We start from the raw sequence: 16,621 nt of genomic DNA, 5'->3' as shown, positions 1-16,621 counted from the left end.
CACACACACACACACACACACACACACACACACACACACACACACACACACACACACACAGACAGACATGCACATACTATTACTTTTAGGTATATTTTAGGTATATACATAAACACGCAATACAGCCAAATTACTCCACGTCATTTATTTTTGTGGAAAGCCAGTGCAGGCCTGAGCGGCGGTCATATTTTGTACGGTACATCTAGTTATGACTTAAAGAATCTTTTTTTTTTACTCAACGTGGCGGAAACGGGCTTCCATACAAAAGAGCCTTTTGACATTTAAATTAAATTGTCAAAATCAGAAGGGAAGAGTCTAGTGTGGAAAAAGGTGATGGAATTATGTCAATATCAATGGGATCATGAAAGTAAAGGAAGACAACATTCAAAATAAAGTAGGCATTGTAAGAGAGATGACAAATAGAAGGAAATAACTTATAATAACAAGAAAACTTACAACAACAAGAAAAGGAAGTTATAATAACAAGAGAGGATTGGGAATTGTAAATTAAATGGAACTCGATCTTTGTATGTTAGGAAAACATCCCACAGGTCGATGTGATGAATGCCACATTTTTATGTCATGTAGAAAATTTACACAAGAAAGGTAAGAGCATTTACAAGAAATTGGTATGACAGTATAATGTAAAAAATATATTAGAATGTGGAAAAAGTGAAAAAGGAAAGAAATATTTGTTTTATTTTTTAAAGAGGACGAAAGACGAGTTATAGTATGAAGTGACATTGACAGCAGATGGCAGTAATGCTTTTTGGATGCTAACTGCCGCAAAGAAGAAGAAGAAGATTGCCATGCGTTCATTTATTTCCAGTTTATGTGGCGGGAACAACTAGCTGTGCTTGGAAAACATGAACGCAAAATATTTATTTTGCTCAGTGTTGTTTTTACTCGCACTTGGTAAGACATTTTATGTTACAATCTCTGTCCTAGTCAACCATAAAAATAAATGACGAAAGTGATACAGTTATTTGGCATAATATTGTATCCACGTGCTCACTACTGCTCCTAGACCATTGTTCTCTTAATAAAACATTGCTCTCTATTTTAAACTTGAAATCTTTTAAATTACTATAGAAATGTATCAATATACATTGAATGAAATGAGTAGCTTTGAATAAAAAAAACTTATGCCAAATGAATAATGTAATTCTGTAATACATGTAATTCTGCCAAATTAATAGTCTAATATTTAGTGTTACAACAAAACGTTATGTTTTAATACTAAAAACAAAATCAATATTTTGTAATTAATAGCACCAAATGTTTTTATGGATAATATTAATCTATAATATTCATAATGGGAAATATTCTTGATGAATCTATGAAAATTGGTTTATGAATCCACAAATATATCTTTAGGGAAAGCAGCTAGCTAATATTAATTTCAGGATGTGAACTTTTGTATGATGTTCATCAAGATCGTCCATGAGACTCGTTTGTCTGATGAGTGAATGTGTAAATCATTGATGTTCTTCTGATGTTTGTTTGCATGTTACATTATGAATCCAGACATTTTTCTTCTCACCATGGAGAAGAAGAAAAAAAACCTTTTCACAGCCCTTTTGTGCTGTGCAATTTTGTTTGGTTTATAATTTATAATGAACTGTTAATTTCTTCTTCAGGTGTGTCTGGTGTTGATAGAGTGTCAGTGTCAGTGCTGGAGGGAGATTCAGTCACTCTAAACACTGGTGTTAAAACAAACCAACAAGAAGATATTAAATGGTATTTTTATGGCATTCGCATCGCTCAAATCACTGGAGATCTCAGTTTCATCTGTACAGATGTTCAGTGTAATGAAGATACTGAGAGATTCAGAGACAGACTGAAGCTGGATCATCAGACTGGATCTCTGACCATCACAAACATCAGAAACCCAGACTCTGGAGAATATCAACTAAAGATCTTCAGCAGCAGCAGCAGAAATAGCTTAGAAAAGACCTTCAATGTCACTGGTCACGGTGAGTAATTTAATGAATTAACCTGTTTAAATGGACTATAAAAAAGATGGACAACGCAACTTCACTCTCTTCCATTGTAGAGAAGTGAAGCCGCCAAAGTCCAAATATGGCACTGACATTTTGGAGCCAGAGTCTGCTCAGTAGTGAGTGTGAAGTGGAGCCGCGATATCAAGGTCCCGTCCACATTCCTGCAGAAAACGGTTAGTACAGTTTACTGCGGAACAACTCATGTCGGTGTGAAATAAACAGTTATGGTAAAGATAAACAGTTATGGTAAAGATCGAGACGCTTTGGCTTCACTTTTCAGAACTTGTGGCACACTAGATTAAAAAGTGATTATATATGTTTAAAGGGATAGTTCACCCAAAAGTTAAAATTAGCCCATGATTTGCTCACCCTGAAGTCATCCTAGGTGTATATTATAATGGCAGTGAATTGCTGTTTCTGTTTTGAAGTCCAGAAAAGTGCATCTATCCACAATAAAAGTGCTCCACACGTCTCCGGGGGGTTAATAAAGCTCTTCGGAAGCAAAGCAATGCTGAAAAAGGATAAAAATAGATATTAAATGTTGCTTTTATCTGTAGTTCTTTCACATTTTGTGTGTTTTTGGTATACATTTCCTTTAATCATCTGTTGGTTTGTGTTTCACATGTTCCTGCTTCAGAACGAGATGAAATGAAGAGAAAGTCAGTGAAGGAGGGAGAATCTGTCACTTTAGATCCTGGTGTAAAAAAAAACCCAAATGATGTGATGACGTGGTATTTTAATGACACTCGCATCGCTGAAATCACTGGAGAACCCCGTAAGATCTGTACAGATGTTCATAGTGATGGGAGATTCAGAGACAGACTGAAGCTGGATCATCAGACTGGATCTCTGACCATCACAAACACCAGAAACACACACTCTGGAGAATATGTACTTGACATCAGTAGCAGCAGCTTCAACGTCAAAAGGAGTTTCAGTGTTTCTCTCACTGGTGAGTACACTTTAGTAGTTCCCTTGAGCAAATTTAAAATGGTTAAAATTTTTTTTTAAATCGACCTAGTAAATGTTTTCATTGTGGGATATTTGGGAAAGTGAGCTTTGACTTCATAATTGAGATCACCTTCACATCAAGTGACGCAACCAACACTGTTCACAAGATTAATGTCATTAACATGAGAAAATAAGTCAGTTTTTCTGTGCTGCTGATGCTGTTTTAGCTGCTGTTCTTCAAAAGACCACCAGATGGCGCCATCTGTCAATTTAATCAATATCATACATCTGATGATGACCAAAGCAGAAAAGTGTAAAAATGAGAAAAAGACAGTGGTAAAATTGATTATCAGTCACTCTGATGAATAATAATGACTGTCTGTCTTCAGCTGTTCCAGGTTCAGGTTTGTCTTCAGCTGCTGTTGTGGGAATATGTGCTGTTGTTGTTCTGCTGGTGGCTGCTGGTGCTGGTGGGATTTGTTGGAAGTATAAAGAAAGAAGGAAAGGTGAGTAATACCTGGTAATACTTTAGTGTTTGGAAGTCTGATACTTATCTGTGAACTGTTTCTTTCAGACAGTTCGTAGACATTGTAAACAGAATGTGTGAATTTGGGACTAATGATTAATATTTTTTATTTATTTTTTATCAGTATGTGTATCTCAGTACAATAAACAGAATAATTGCAACAAAAAGAAAAAGGATGATAATAATAGAGATATGGCTAGAAAGCGGGAAGCTTATGGTGTCAGAATTCAAGTCTACTGTCAAGCCAGATGTTTTTAAAGGTTTAAAGGGGGTGTGACCAAAAAAGTTTGAGAACTACTGGTGTAGACCAAGTGAAACAGCGCTGCGTTACCTCACTAGTTTCATTCGTCTAATAAACTGACCTGAGTGAGTATTATTCAGCACTTGTGGGTAGTTCGGTAGAATGAATGTCCTCATTCCTTTATATCCACGGGACTCGTGTGTGGCGCTGATATCTGTCTCTCATTAGCAATCGCGCCTTGCATCATTCCACAGTCATGTTAAAAACATCATTGTATTCACTCATCCATAAACATCATTAGATCCATCGGCACGACGACAAGTTCCATGATTCCACGCTCATTCACATACTGCATCATCAATCTACGCTTTTCTTATTGTTTTGAAGAGCTTAGCGACTCCGGCGGTGAAAAAATACAGATTTTAACTTAAAGTACACATTTTTTAAAGCTACACTGTGTAATATTTTAAGTAGATTTTTAGCAAAAAACACTTTGTTCTTTCAAAATTATACGTTCTCATTAATGTGTAATCACTTCAACCAACTAATTAAGTATTCTCGTAAGTGTAGAATCTGCCATTTATAATACATACAAGCGAGTCGCTCGAATGGCGGAAGCCATGTTGCGCCTCCATTTTGAAAATACATTAGCCAAAGAGGGACATACCTGGAAATTCAAGCTTCGCCTTTCGCGTTTTTACACTGTGCACCGTGACGAATGCGAGAGGGAGATTACTCGCGACTGCCGGCAGATTTGAAATAATACGGCCACCGTAGGAGTTAAAACGCCCTCGGAATGGGAGGGGCTAGAAAGTAATATTCAGTTGGTAGTCATATACAATTTCACTGCTAGATGGGAGTAAATCCTACACAGTGTAGCTTTAAGACAAGTTTTTAAGTCATGGCAATATCAACGATTGTTCAGGTGTCGGAGAAGCTCTTCATGTTGGTCACAAAGCCGTATCGTTGTCACTGTCATTCATCTTCAGTCATTTAAATATAAATTAGCGCCCTCCCTAAATGAGGTCACACATTTTGAGTCTGAGTGACTGTCAGGCACATCCGAAACGTTTCAATGTAATAACCGTGTATCAGTGCTGACTGTTTCAGAATGCACAGACAATTGTTTCAGACAATTCAGTTTAATTTGGTGAACTGGCTCATCCAGAACTGGTTCAGAAGAATCATTTGTTTGCGTACTGGCCATCACTAAATGATATGCAGTTGAATTAACAAGATGGAAATTGTGTTCAAAATAATTTTGAATGAGTTCAAAATATTATTCTAAATAACCATATTAATGTGTGTTTAATTTAGTTTTTTAATTGTTCAAACAGACACCAGGATGCAGCGCGATGATCAGGTAAGATACTCACTGAATTTGTCTGACTACAGAAATTAGATTCAGATCTGCAAGTTGGTAACAAGTTTGTGTTTTACTTGGTTTGATTCAGAAATGACTGCATTAAACCAATAATAACTGACTCTTCAGGACAGCACTGCTCTTGTACCATTTTACTTTATAATAAACATGGTATGGATACATTTATATTATTATATAGTTAGAATTATTTAATTATATTATTTTCACTATTATATTTATATAATTATTATATAATTAGTTAATATATATTATTAATTATTTAATTATATTATCACTGTTATATTTATATACCGTAGGCTGTTATATGACCCTGCTGAAGGATCTATGCGTTATTTTGACAGCGCTTGAATCAAACACAAGACAGATGTTCTTCACACACAGTATGAGTTGCATTCTGAACATGTATTTCCGCACCCTTTTGATTGACAGGATATAATCGGCCCTGATCATTGGCTGTTTTTAAGCAATTGGATACCGATTATTGGCCAATACATCGGTGCATCTCTAAAATAAGCGAGACTGTTTGGAATGTACTGAATGTGCAGACTGTTTGGAAAAGATGAAATGTGGATCTTCAACTGCAAAATTAATAGTAACAAATCACATTATTTGATAAATTCGTTCTGAATGTGATATGTAAATCTTAATGCTTCAGACACTGTGGAATGCAAATACTATACAGATGTGGTAATTTTTTTTTGGACAGAGTCATAGAGACCAAATACTTTGTTCAATTTCAACTTATTTTTAGGCTTAATTTGGATTTGAAAAAAAAAGTGCAAGGGTGCAAATATTTTTGACCATGACTGAATGTTATTGTAGTGCAGAAGATGACAGTGTAATGCAGTTTATCAGATGCGTTACGAGAAACATCCCACATTTATGACAACATGTTTAATATTTAGGAAAATAAAACCACCATATATTCTGCAAAAATCAAAAGGAATGCACAATTACAGTTCATAGCCTCTAGTATTTTTTTGTGTGTGTAACTGAATTATTAATTTTTCACCTTCTATGAATCTGTTTTCTTACAGGTTAATGGTGTTAAAGGCTTGTCCCTGAATCAGATTGAGATTGAGCCTGATGCTGCCAGTGAGACATCAATGGAACATTTATAATGATTCTGATACTTTAACAGAAAAGGAAAGTGAAGAGAAGATGGGGAAACAAGAGATTTTATTTTGTTTCCTATCCTCTCTTTATTGTAAGTTGCTCTGAGAAATAGTGTCACGATAACAAGATTTCAATAGTTGGTACCAATACCAGTTGAGTTTCACCTCAACACGAGTTTCAACACCGCAAAAACTAATTTGATATTTGTTATTAGTCATTTTTAGTAACAGATTAAAACATAAAATATTAGGTTATACGCATTTAAAAAAAAAAAAGACGACAATTAAACCGCATGCCAGTAATAACACTAGGAACAAAGAAACAATTTACAAGCAATAGAACAGTGAGTTATTGAACATTTTTTCAGTATGCAGATCAGGGGTATTCAATTAAAGTTTCAAGAGGTCCAGTCTCTACATTTCCTTCCCAGCGGAGGTCTGGACAATACATTTATGTAGGAACAGTTATACATTTCCATTGAGGCAGCCGTAAAAAAAAACCAGCAAAAAAAAAACCCTAAACACTCAAAATAGGCACCAAAATGAGAATCTTGGTCCCAGAGAGCTAAAACAATGATGTCTAAGAATTTTTTCCAAAAAACAACGTAGGCTCACTATTGGCCAGTGGTGAATGTGATTTCACCAAGTACCACATGTTCCTGGATCAACATCTTTGTTGATCCTGGAACAACTTTCCAATCAACCAATCAGATTTGAGGGACAAGTTTACATTTTTTTTTATTTTTTTTTATTTTTTTTTTTATATGGCACATTTCATACACAATGGCAATTCAAAGTGCTTTACATAGAAGAAATTAAAATAATAAAAAGAAATAAGAATAATTAAAACAGTTTAGAAAAATAAAATGAAATACAGTACAGTACAGTCGGACGAACAGCGGCACAGTGCTCATTCAGTAAATGCATAGCTAAACAAAAGTGTTTTGAGTCTGGATTTGAATGTGACCACTGTAGGAGCACATCTGATCTCTTCTGGAAGCTGGTTCCAGCTGCGGCTGGCATAATAGCTAAAAGCAGACTCACCATGCTTAGAGTGAACCCTTGGTATTTCTAGCTGATATGATCCTAATGATCTGAGTGATCTGTTGGGTTTATATTCAGTGAGCATATCTGCAATGTATTGAGGTCCTAGGCCATTGAATGACTTATATACCAGTAATAATACTTTAAAATCAATCCTAAATCTAACTGGGAGCCAGTGTAGAGACCTGAGGACTGGTGTGATATGTTCATATTTTCTGGTTCTGCTCAGAATCCTGGCGGCAGCGTTCTGTATGAGCTGCAACTGTCTTATGGTCTTTTTGGGAAGGCCAGTGAGGAGTCCATTACAATAATCCACCCTGCTGGTGATGAAAGCATGCACAAGTTTCTCTAAGTCTTGTCTGGAAACAAAGCATCTAATTCTTGCAATATTTTTTAGATGATAGTATGCTGATTTAGTTATTGCTTTGACATGACTACTGAAACTAAGGTCTGACTCTAGTGTCACACCAAGATTCCTGACTTGATTTTTAGTTGTTTGACCCCTGGAGTGAAGATATGCGTTCACCTTGAGAACCTCATCTTTGTTTCCAAATGCAATGACTTCAGTTTTATCTTTGTTTAACTGAAGAAAGTTTTGGCACATCCAACTGTTGACTTCATCAATGCATTGGCACAAGGAGTCAATGGGGCTGTAATCGTTAGGCGATAGGGCTAAGTACAGCTGTGTGTCGTCTGCATAGCTGTGGTAAGCAATTTGGTTCTTTCTCATTATTTGGCTCATTGGGAGCATATACAGGTTGAACAGGAGTGGCGCAAGAATTGAGCCTTGAGGGACTCCGCATGTCATGGATGTCCACTCAGACTTATGGTCTCCTATACTCACATAATAACCTCTCCCATCTAAGTATGACCTGAACCATTTTAGGACTATCCCAGAAAGCCCCACCCAGTTTTCCAGCCTGTCAAGAAGTATGTTATGATCGACAGTGTCAAATGCAGCACTGAGGTCGAGTAGTACCAGCACTGATAATTTTCCTGAATCAGTATTTAAGCGAATATCGTTTATTATCTTTATGAGCGCTGTCTCTGTGCTGTGGTGCGGTCGGAAACCAGATTGAAAATTGTCAAAGTATCCATTCGAGCTTAAGAATTTGTTCAGCTGATTGAAGACAACTTTTTCAATGATCTTGCCTATGAAAGGAAGATTTGAGATCGGTCTATAGTTGCTTAATATGGTCTTATCCAGATTGTTCTTTTTCAGGAGGGGCTTGACAACTGCAGTTTTCAGGGAGTTTGGAAAACTCCCAGAGAGAAGTGAGGCATTTACCACTTCTAGAAGATCTGCTTCTAAACTGTTTAGCACACTTTTGAAAAAAGATGTGGGAAGTGTGTCAAGAGCGCATGTTGATGTTTTAAGGTGTTGTACGGTTTCTTCCAAAATTTTGCCATCAATTTTATTGAAATCAGACAAAGTTACTACTTTTTCAGGTGGTCTGATCTGTCTGACCCCAGAGCAACTCAAGGATGTGCTGATCACCTTTCTGATATTATTGATTTTTCTCAGAGAAGAAAGAAGCAAACTCACTGCACTTGCTGTTTGAGAGCATTTCACTAGGAATCTGGCTTGGGGGGTTTGTCAGTCTCTCTACAGTAGCAAAAAGAGTGCGTGTGTTGTTTAAAGTAACAACATGTAACTTTTCAACCTTCATAATATATTTCCAAGACCCTTGTGATAGTACATCGACTTACAATAGGTTGAATGAGACGTCTGCCAGAGCCTGACGGGGTCTGTATCGCTTTTACTGGCACTATGTAACTTCGGGGTGCGGGTAGTAACCAGCGCTCAAAAAGAACTACAAAATTCGACTGCTTTACGGCATACGTCACTTTGCCCACCACTTCCTCAAATGTGACCAACCAGCGCGTTTGTTTTCGTACGTCTGTTTTCGTCATGGCTGAAGCAGCAGCGAAACGTAAGAAGCCAAAGGTTTTGTCGGAGTAGAGTCGGAAGAGGAAAAGGGAGAGTGATAAACTGAAAGGCAGGACGAGGATCAATATTGGTCGAGCGTTTGCTCGCTGGCGTTAGCTTATGGAGGAGGAGAGAGTTACCAGACTGATGCTGACTTGGCCGTCATGCTGTTGAACTAGTAAGTAACTGTAAATTGCTTGCATACTATCTTTAGTTTTTCTAATCGGTTGTCTGCCTGGCTACGTTACGGAAACTATCTGGTCCTCCATTTATTTATCTTCATGAATCAGCTAGTAGATGAGCGAATTATCAATCTGGTAGCTAGTAAACCCTAACATGGTAGTTTTAGATGGTTAGGATGCTATCGCTATCATTCTCGTTCAGATTTGAGCATTGCAATCGACATGCAAAATTCAAATGTTTGAGTTAAAATGTTTAGTCTACTAAACATGTATAAATTATGAAAGGGGGAAGATTAATAATATTATCATTGCCCATATGAAAAAAAATCTGCATGCTTCATATACAGTAACCGTAAATCATTTTACGACAGCGGTAATGGACAATTCCGCTTCCAACCTGTAGGGCGACCGCAGAGGAAAAGTTCCATGTTGTTGCTTTAAATTGCAGTTTATAATATTTGAGAAGAAAGTCTGTCTAGCTTTGCCTAGTTCCATATTGAAAGCATGAAGGCTGTCTTTGTAGATGTTATAATGGAATACAAGTTTTGTCTTCCGCCACATGCGCTCTGCTTTTCTGCATTGTCTTTTCATATTTTGCACTGCTGTTGAGTTTCTCCAAGGTGCCTTTTGTCTGCCACTCTTCTTCCTGACTTTCACAGGAGCAATATCATCAATTGCACTTTTAACTTTTGAGTTAAAAGAATCAAGGAGAAAATCAACAGAGTCAGCAGATATGCTTGGTGTTAAGGATATAGCCTTCATAAATAGTACACTAGTGTTCTCATTTAAGCATCTCTTCTTGACAGACACAGATCTAGCTTCAGTGGCAGGAGAGATCAATATATCAAAGAAAATACAGAAATGATCAGACAGTGCTACATCCTTAATAACAATCGATGAAATGTTTAGACCCTTACTGATAAGTAAATCTAGAGTGTGTCCATGATTGTGTGTGGGTCCATGTACATGCTGAGTCAGATCAAAAGTTTTTAAAACGGTTTTGATTTCTTTTGCCATATTGTTTTCTGCATTATCTATGTGAATGTTAAAATCTCCAGCAATGGCAAAACAGTCAAACTCTGAGGTAATTGTTGATAACAGTTCTGTAAAGTCCTCAGCAAAGGCTGGAGAATATTTTGGAGGCCTGTAAATAATGATAAGTAAAATGCGTGGAGCACCTTTTAATACAATACCCAGATATTCGAAAGACGTGTAGTTCCCAAATGATATTTGCTTACATTGATAGATATCTTTAAAAAGAGCAGCTAGACCCCCACCTCTCTTAACAGCTCTGCAGACACTCATAAAAGTAAAGTTAGGAGGGGATGTTTCATTGAGGATTGTTGCACTGCAGCTGTCTTCTAGCCAGGTTTCATTTAGAAACATAAAGTCCAGGGCCCGTATTCATAAAGATTCTAAGAATCCTCTAAGAAAACTCTTAATTTAGCTTAAAAACTTTTACGTAGGAGTCTTAGCTTAAAAGCGATTCGGGACCGATCTGAGAGCAACTCTGAGTAAGGAAAAGCCAAAAACTTTCATCTTAGTAAGGAGGCGGGGTTGACCCCGTTGCTATGTTTGACACAATCTTTTGAAGACTGTGATTGGTTGGTTGTCCAAGAAGGAAAAAAAAAAGTGATTTTAAGTATAGGGTCCATTCTAAGCCTTCACTTTGAAATTACATGCGTAATTTTTTCCTATTTGACCGTTCTCACACACACACACATTATATATGTGTATATAAATCCTTTTTTTTTTATTTACCATGCAGTTAATTTCCTAAAAGGGATTTGATTGGAAAGAGTGGAACAATTTTTATCATTCTAAGCCAATTACACTGATTGCTGGCATGTCTATTTAAGTGGTGGTTTGAATGTTGGTTTTAATGTATCAAACATGGAATTTTCCCAGTTGCCAAATATCGTAATGTAGTGATTACTTTCATTTCTGGTGCTATGGCATTTCTGTGCTGTGTCGGAGATGTTAGCGTGTCTCTAATAAGATCAGTCACAAACATGATCCCTGCACGATCTAATCTATAGCGTCTTATTAACTCACTGTTATTCATTGTCTGCAACACATTTCTTCTCCCTCTTCGTCTTTGTGCCATTTTCTCCTCTGCTAAAGAAACTCTTAAGCCTCTTAAAAGTCCTCGTCCGTGCTCCTAACAATTTTGACCTTAAGACCTCTTTTAAGGGTCAAGATGCTTTCTGAATTACTTTTTTCTTTACTAGGATTTTTTCTTTAATTTTAAGAGTAAACGCCCACATTTCTAAGAATTTTCTTAGAATTTTGTCACTAGGACCTACTCTTTGCATTAAGATTCTTTATGAATACGGGCCCAGGTTGTTTGTGGTTAAGTCATTGACTAGAAGTGATTTATTTTTAAGTGAGCGGATGTTTAAAATGGCTAACTTAACAGTCTTACTTTTTTTCCCTACACCAATCTTAGTTTGACATGTAATAGGCACCAGATTAGTTGGGTTTGCTGTACGGCTATTGAAGGCCTTAGACTTTCTATCTTGTAATGCAATAGAGAAAGATACAGGCACACTGGGTTAATTCACCTAGTTAACGTCACCCGGCGCTGTCCGTGGCGATGCTGCTGAATTGGTTGATATCGATGGCTCGAGAATCAATTATTCTCTCGTGCAGGGGCTGTTTCACTGCATTATGTGAGAAAGCGGAGTTTATAAAAGAAGCACTTCAGAAATAGTTGAAATTGCATTTATTAGGACTCATGGGATATTATAAAAAATAATCGAAACTATAATAGCCTATAATAGCCTAGCCAACATATTTTTAAATTGTATCATATATTGCTGCCATAATAACCATTTTAAAATTGTACGTGCTTTCTTCTCTTTCCCATTTTAGTTCACTGAGGTGGAGCTGCAATGAAATATTGTTCTTGTAAATACTTTCCAGCATTTCAGTAATAAAAGTGTACGGTGCTCGGCGTACGGTGCTCGGCAGTGATCAAAAAGGATTTAAACAGTGGATCTCTTGTAAACAGAGATGTGGATTCAGACGGCAATTAAATTACCACACGACCTGTTTGTCAAAAAACAGTAGATACTAATTTGGACAGGGATTTTTACGCGGGTTGGGTGAGAAAAAACACTGGATTTGGACGGCACTAAAATCACCGACTTACCCCTGTAAATGTTTAAAATACCGTGCGAGCCCATGAGAAACAATATTGGCGTCCGTATAGGACTTAACTGAGAGTAGCCTATGCTTTCACTGGCCTTTAAAAGCGCTCTTTTATTAAATTAATAATATTGTATAATAATATAATTAAAAATCTAACAACAATCAGTGTAATGCCAATTTTATTCTTTGCATGAAAACACTTGAATTAGCCTAACTGAACACTGTCTGGGTGTATTAAAACTTGCAACAGTGATAAGGTAAAGCTAAGAGTGGTCCAGACCAACCTTCCGAAAGTATGACTTACAGAAGGTATACTTAACTAAGAACGTTTCGGGAAACACGTATTAACGATAAGGAACAGCTTAAGGTGTAACTTAAGAACGACGTAGCGTTAAGAAGGTTTCGGGAAACCCAGCCCATGTCAAGTGTAGTCTTAGAACCAGGGTGAGGTGCTTTAACATCAGAGTTATTCACCTATCATTTCCCTCTGAGTTAGGTTTAGGGGTAGGGATAGGGTAAGGACCACATTTTGGGACAGGAATGTTATTCCAGGATCAACAAAATATGTTGATTCAGGAACATGTCTTGCTTGGCAAAATCACGGTGACAATTGGCCAGCATCACACACATGACCAGCGTCGGCCAATAGTGAGCCTACGTTCTGATGTTGTGCTGCGCTGTTACACTACGTGAACTCACTCAGAGGCCCACACAGAAGAAAATGAATAGTTGAATAGTCTTTATTTTTGTTTGTTTTTGCGCAAAAAAGTATTCTCGTCGCTTGATAAACTTATGGTTGAGCCACTGTAGTCACTTGGACTATTTTAAACATTGTCTTTACAAACTTTTCTGGTCCGGCAAGTTTTAATTACAGATAAGCCTAGTGATCCAGCTCTCAGATTTCATCAAAAATGTTCATTTGTGTTCTGAAGAAGTCTTACGAGGTTGGAACAACATGAGGGTGAGTAACTACTGACAGAATTTTTGTGTAAACTAACCCTTTAAGAAAAGAATATTTTGCTAAAAATAATAAACTACTAAAAATAAACATTGTACATAATCTGATAATCAAAATTATCATAATGAGGGCAAAACAATGTTAACTAGTAATTTAAAAGATTTGTCTTCCCTTGCCATCTCTAAATATTTTTTCATATTTTAACACTGTTTATTATGAAATGCTCTTATGCTGATCAATAATGCTAAATCAGATGCTGTATGAAAAAACGTCTACAGACGGCACACGCTAACTGGTTTAGTTGAACGACCAGAGTCATCTGTTTGACAGATAAAACTAATTGTATTCGCTGCATTGTCGGATTGGTCAGCCATTTGTAGAGGTTTGTTAAAGCTGCTAAAGTGACCCACACAGAAACATAGTTTTGTGTTTTTGTCATTTACACTAAGACCCAGTGCTCGAAGTGGGGAAAAAAGTGCCGGTAGTCTCTCGGTTGAAATCATGTCCCAGAAGTGAGGGTACACTACAGATTAAAACATATAAGTGCCGGTGTTGTGCCGAATTTCGACCCCCGCCAAATTATTACCCCCCTAGTATTGGTAGGTTTAGGATTAGAGGTGGGGTTAGGATTAGGCAACCAGGTAGCCTACTGACTTCAACGAGGGGGGTAATAATTTGGCAGGGGGTCGAAATTCGGCACAAAACCTGTTCTGCATACTGGTGTGTATACCAGCCCACTTTGAGCACACGTCTCCAAAGCCAAACCTCCTACAAAGGACAGACCGCTCCGAGTATCACGTCACGGGTTTCCGTCTCTTCCAAACTACAGTAGTTATGGCGTCAACGCTACATACGCTAATTGTTTGATTCAGGAGGAACTGTAAAAGGCAGCTGGTGTTTCAGGTTGCGGTGCTGACGTATGTCTAAAGCCCAATTTATACTTCAGAATTATTATACTTCTGTGTCGAAGTCCCGCCGTAACTGCGTCGTAGGCTGTGTGTAGCACGAGTGCCCTGACGTGAACCTTTCCAAAAATTGAACAATGTGTAAATTCTTCGCGTTTTATATAACCACTCTACAAGTTTTAATCTTATTTTCACTATGCTGCCATTTTCATGTTTCTACTGTGAAGTGACCATTTTGAAAGAAAACTGTAATAGGCCTCACGAACATGTTTTCCCATTTCACTATGCTACTTTTTCAGTTTTTCAATGTAAACGCGGTAGACTGATGTGTTTGACAGTCATGCGTTCAGTGTCTCGAGTGGTGTTCTAAAAATGCAGTGCTCAAGTTAAAGTAAGTTTAACTTTTGCACGTCTCTACACCTGCTCTGACATGTGTGTGAATGACCCGTAACTGAAGTAAGAATGCACTGTTTATCTTTCGATCCGTGTTATTTAAGCAGACGGTTTTTGTCTCGTACCCTCAGTTTAACTGCAAGCCAATGGGGGCAAGGTTTCAACTGAATTATGCATATGCATGTTGTACACATACATCATTTTCTTCCTCCGTCCATACAATAAATGCGAGGGTTTCTTGCGTAATTCCACTATGTGGTACGACCCATTTTAATGGTGGCCAACTGACACCTTAAAATCAGTAATCTAACCTCAACCTGTTTTTTCAATCTCAATCACTAGGAAAAGTGTTACAGCACAATTTCAAATTTGTGTATACATGATAGAACAAACACTTTTATGGTCATTTTTTTTATAGTCTTTGTACGGTTTTATAAACATCTTTGTTGAAATGTGTGCAAATTAATTAGTGAAACTGTAACACTTCAAACATGATATTTAAAATATAAAATATGTGATATTTTAAGTGCTGCTGATCAGATTCTTTTTTTGATGTGATTGTTATCTGAATACTGTTTTTTCTTTTGCAAATAACAATAAACCATTTTCAAACGATAATGTTGTATTTTCATATAGTGTAAATGGCATTTAATGCTATGTGCACTATACTCAGTTATTTGGCCTGTGAGCTGTATATGTTTTCCTGTATATTATATATGTATATTTATTTCCTGGCTTTGACACTAGAGGACATTCCAGTGGTATATTTTGCACTGCTTTTAGTACATACACTTTAGGCCGGTTTTACAGACAATGCCTAAGCCGACATTCCCAGACTAAAATGCATGTTTAAACTGTTTTACCTAACTTAAAATAGTTAGTCAGTGCCATTGTTTTGTCTCAAGATCAACACCAGTAATACATTTTTTTTTTCTAAGGCACGTTAATAAATGCTACTTAAATGTCATAATTGAACTAAAGCCTAATCCTGGCTTAATCTAAGCCCTCTCTGTGAAACCAGGAATTTTTCAGGCAATTACGTTTCCTGTGAAAATATTAGGCAATTTATAACAAATGTTTGATGCTGTATTTACAAAGAAATTCCATGGGGAAACAGCCAGTATTGAACATTATTAATAACCCTAATATGAGCTGTGATGTTAAAAAAAACAGATGATTTGTCTCTGTGAATATGGTTCATCTAGTAGTCAAATGCTGTTATATAGTTTAATTTCTTTGGTGTAGTGTAAGATATGCGATACAAAGACAATTTGTACGAAAAACACATTCTGTGTGATTGTCAACTGCATAGGTTTAACAATAGGTATAGTGCTATAAACTTTGACTCATTTTATTTACTTTATTTGTTTAAAAATGAATATTTATCCGCTCCTGGGTCATTCCTATGCTCCCCATATTTATGGCAATTATTACACCTCCCAGGGTGCTGCCATGTTTGTGTGACGTCATAAACACTCAAATATCAATGATATCAAAGTTATTAGACTTCTGGGGCCAGTTGCAAGAACTGGAGGGCCTGGACTCCCATGTGCTAGGATTCTGTTTGTGAATTTCAGCTCAGCTTTTAGACTTTTTTTTTTTTTTTTTGACAAGTTTGCTGATGGCACCATTGCGTTATTTATATTATATTTTGAATTTACACTGCAAGATTTCACAGTACTGCCACTATTTGAATGGGAGAATCTTTATCTGTTAGAATTAGTAGGCTATTTCTTAGTAAAGCTGAAGTAAAACTGCTAACATCTTATGAGCAGAAATGGAAAAAACACCTTCAGCCACATGCTATTGACAGACATAAAACTGACACCTTTAAAC

At 36.9% G+C, this 16,621-nt stretch overlaps 1 protein-coding gene across 1 annotated transcript; it reads left to right on the top strand.

Moving 5' to 3' along the window:
* The first annotated feature begins 837 nt into the window (after positions 1–837).
* Positions 838–14,963, top strand: LOC309476145 (uncharacterized protein). The gene is made up of 6 exons (XM_082139365.1): positions 838–915; positions 1,641–1,976; positions 2,641–2,955; positions 3,344–3,460; positions 5,059–5,084; positions 6,143–14,963. Exons 1-6 carry the CDS (start codon positions 867–869, stop codon positions 6,224–6,226), a joined length of 927 nt encoding a protein of 308 aa, XP_081995491.1. The 5' UTR covers positions 838–866; the 3' UTR covers positions 6,227–14,963.
* Positions 14,964–16,621: the final 1,658 nt, after the last annotated feature.

The sequence above is a fragment of the Leuciscus leuciscus genome (genome assembly GCF_965113295.1).
Source record: "Leuciscus leuciscus genome assembly, chromosome: 15".
Lineage (NCBI taxonomy): Eukaryota > Metazoa > Chordata > Actinopteri > Cypriniformes > Leuciscidae > Leuciscus > Leuciscus leuciscus.
The sequence above is the reverse complement of the archived record's forward strand: the minus strand, read 5'-3'. Positions and strand labels throughout refer to the sequence as shown.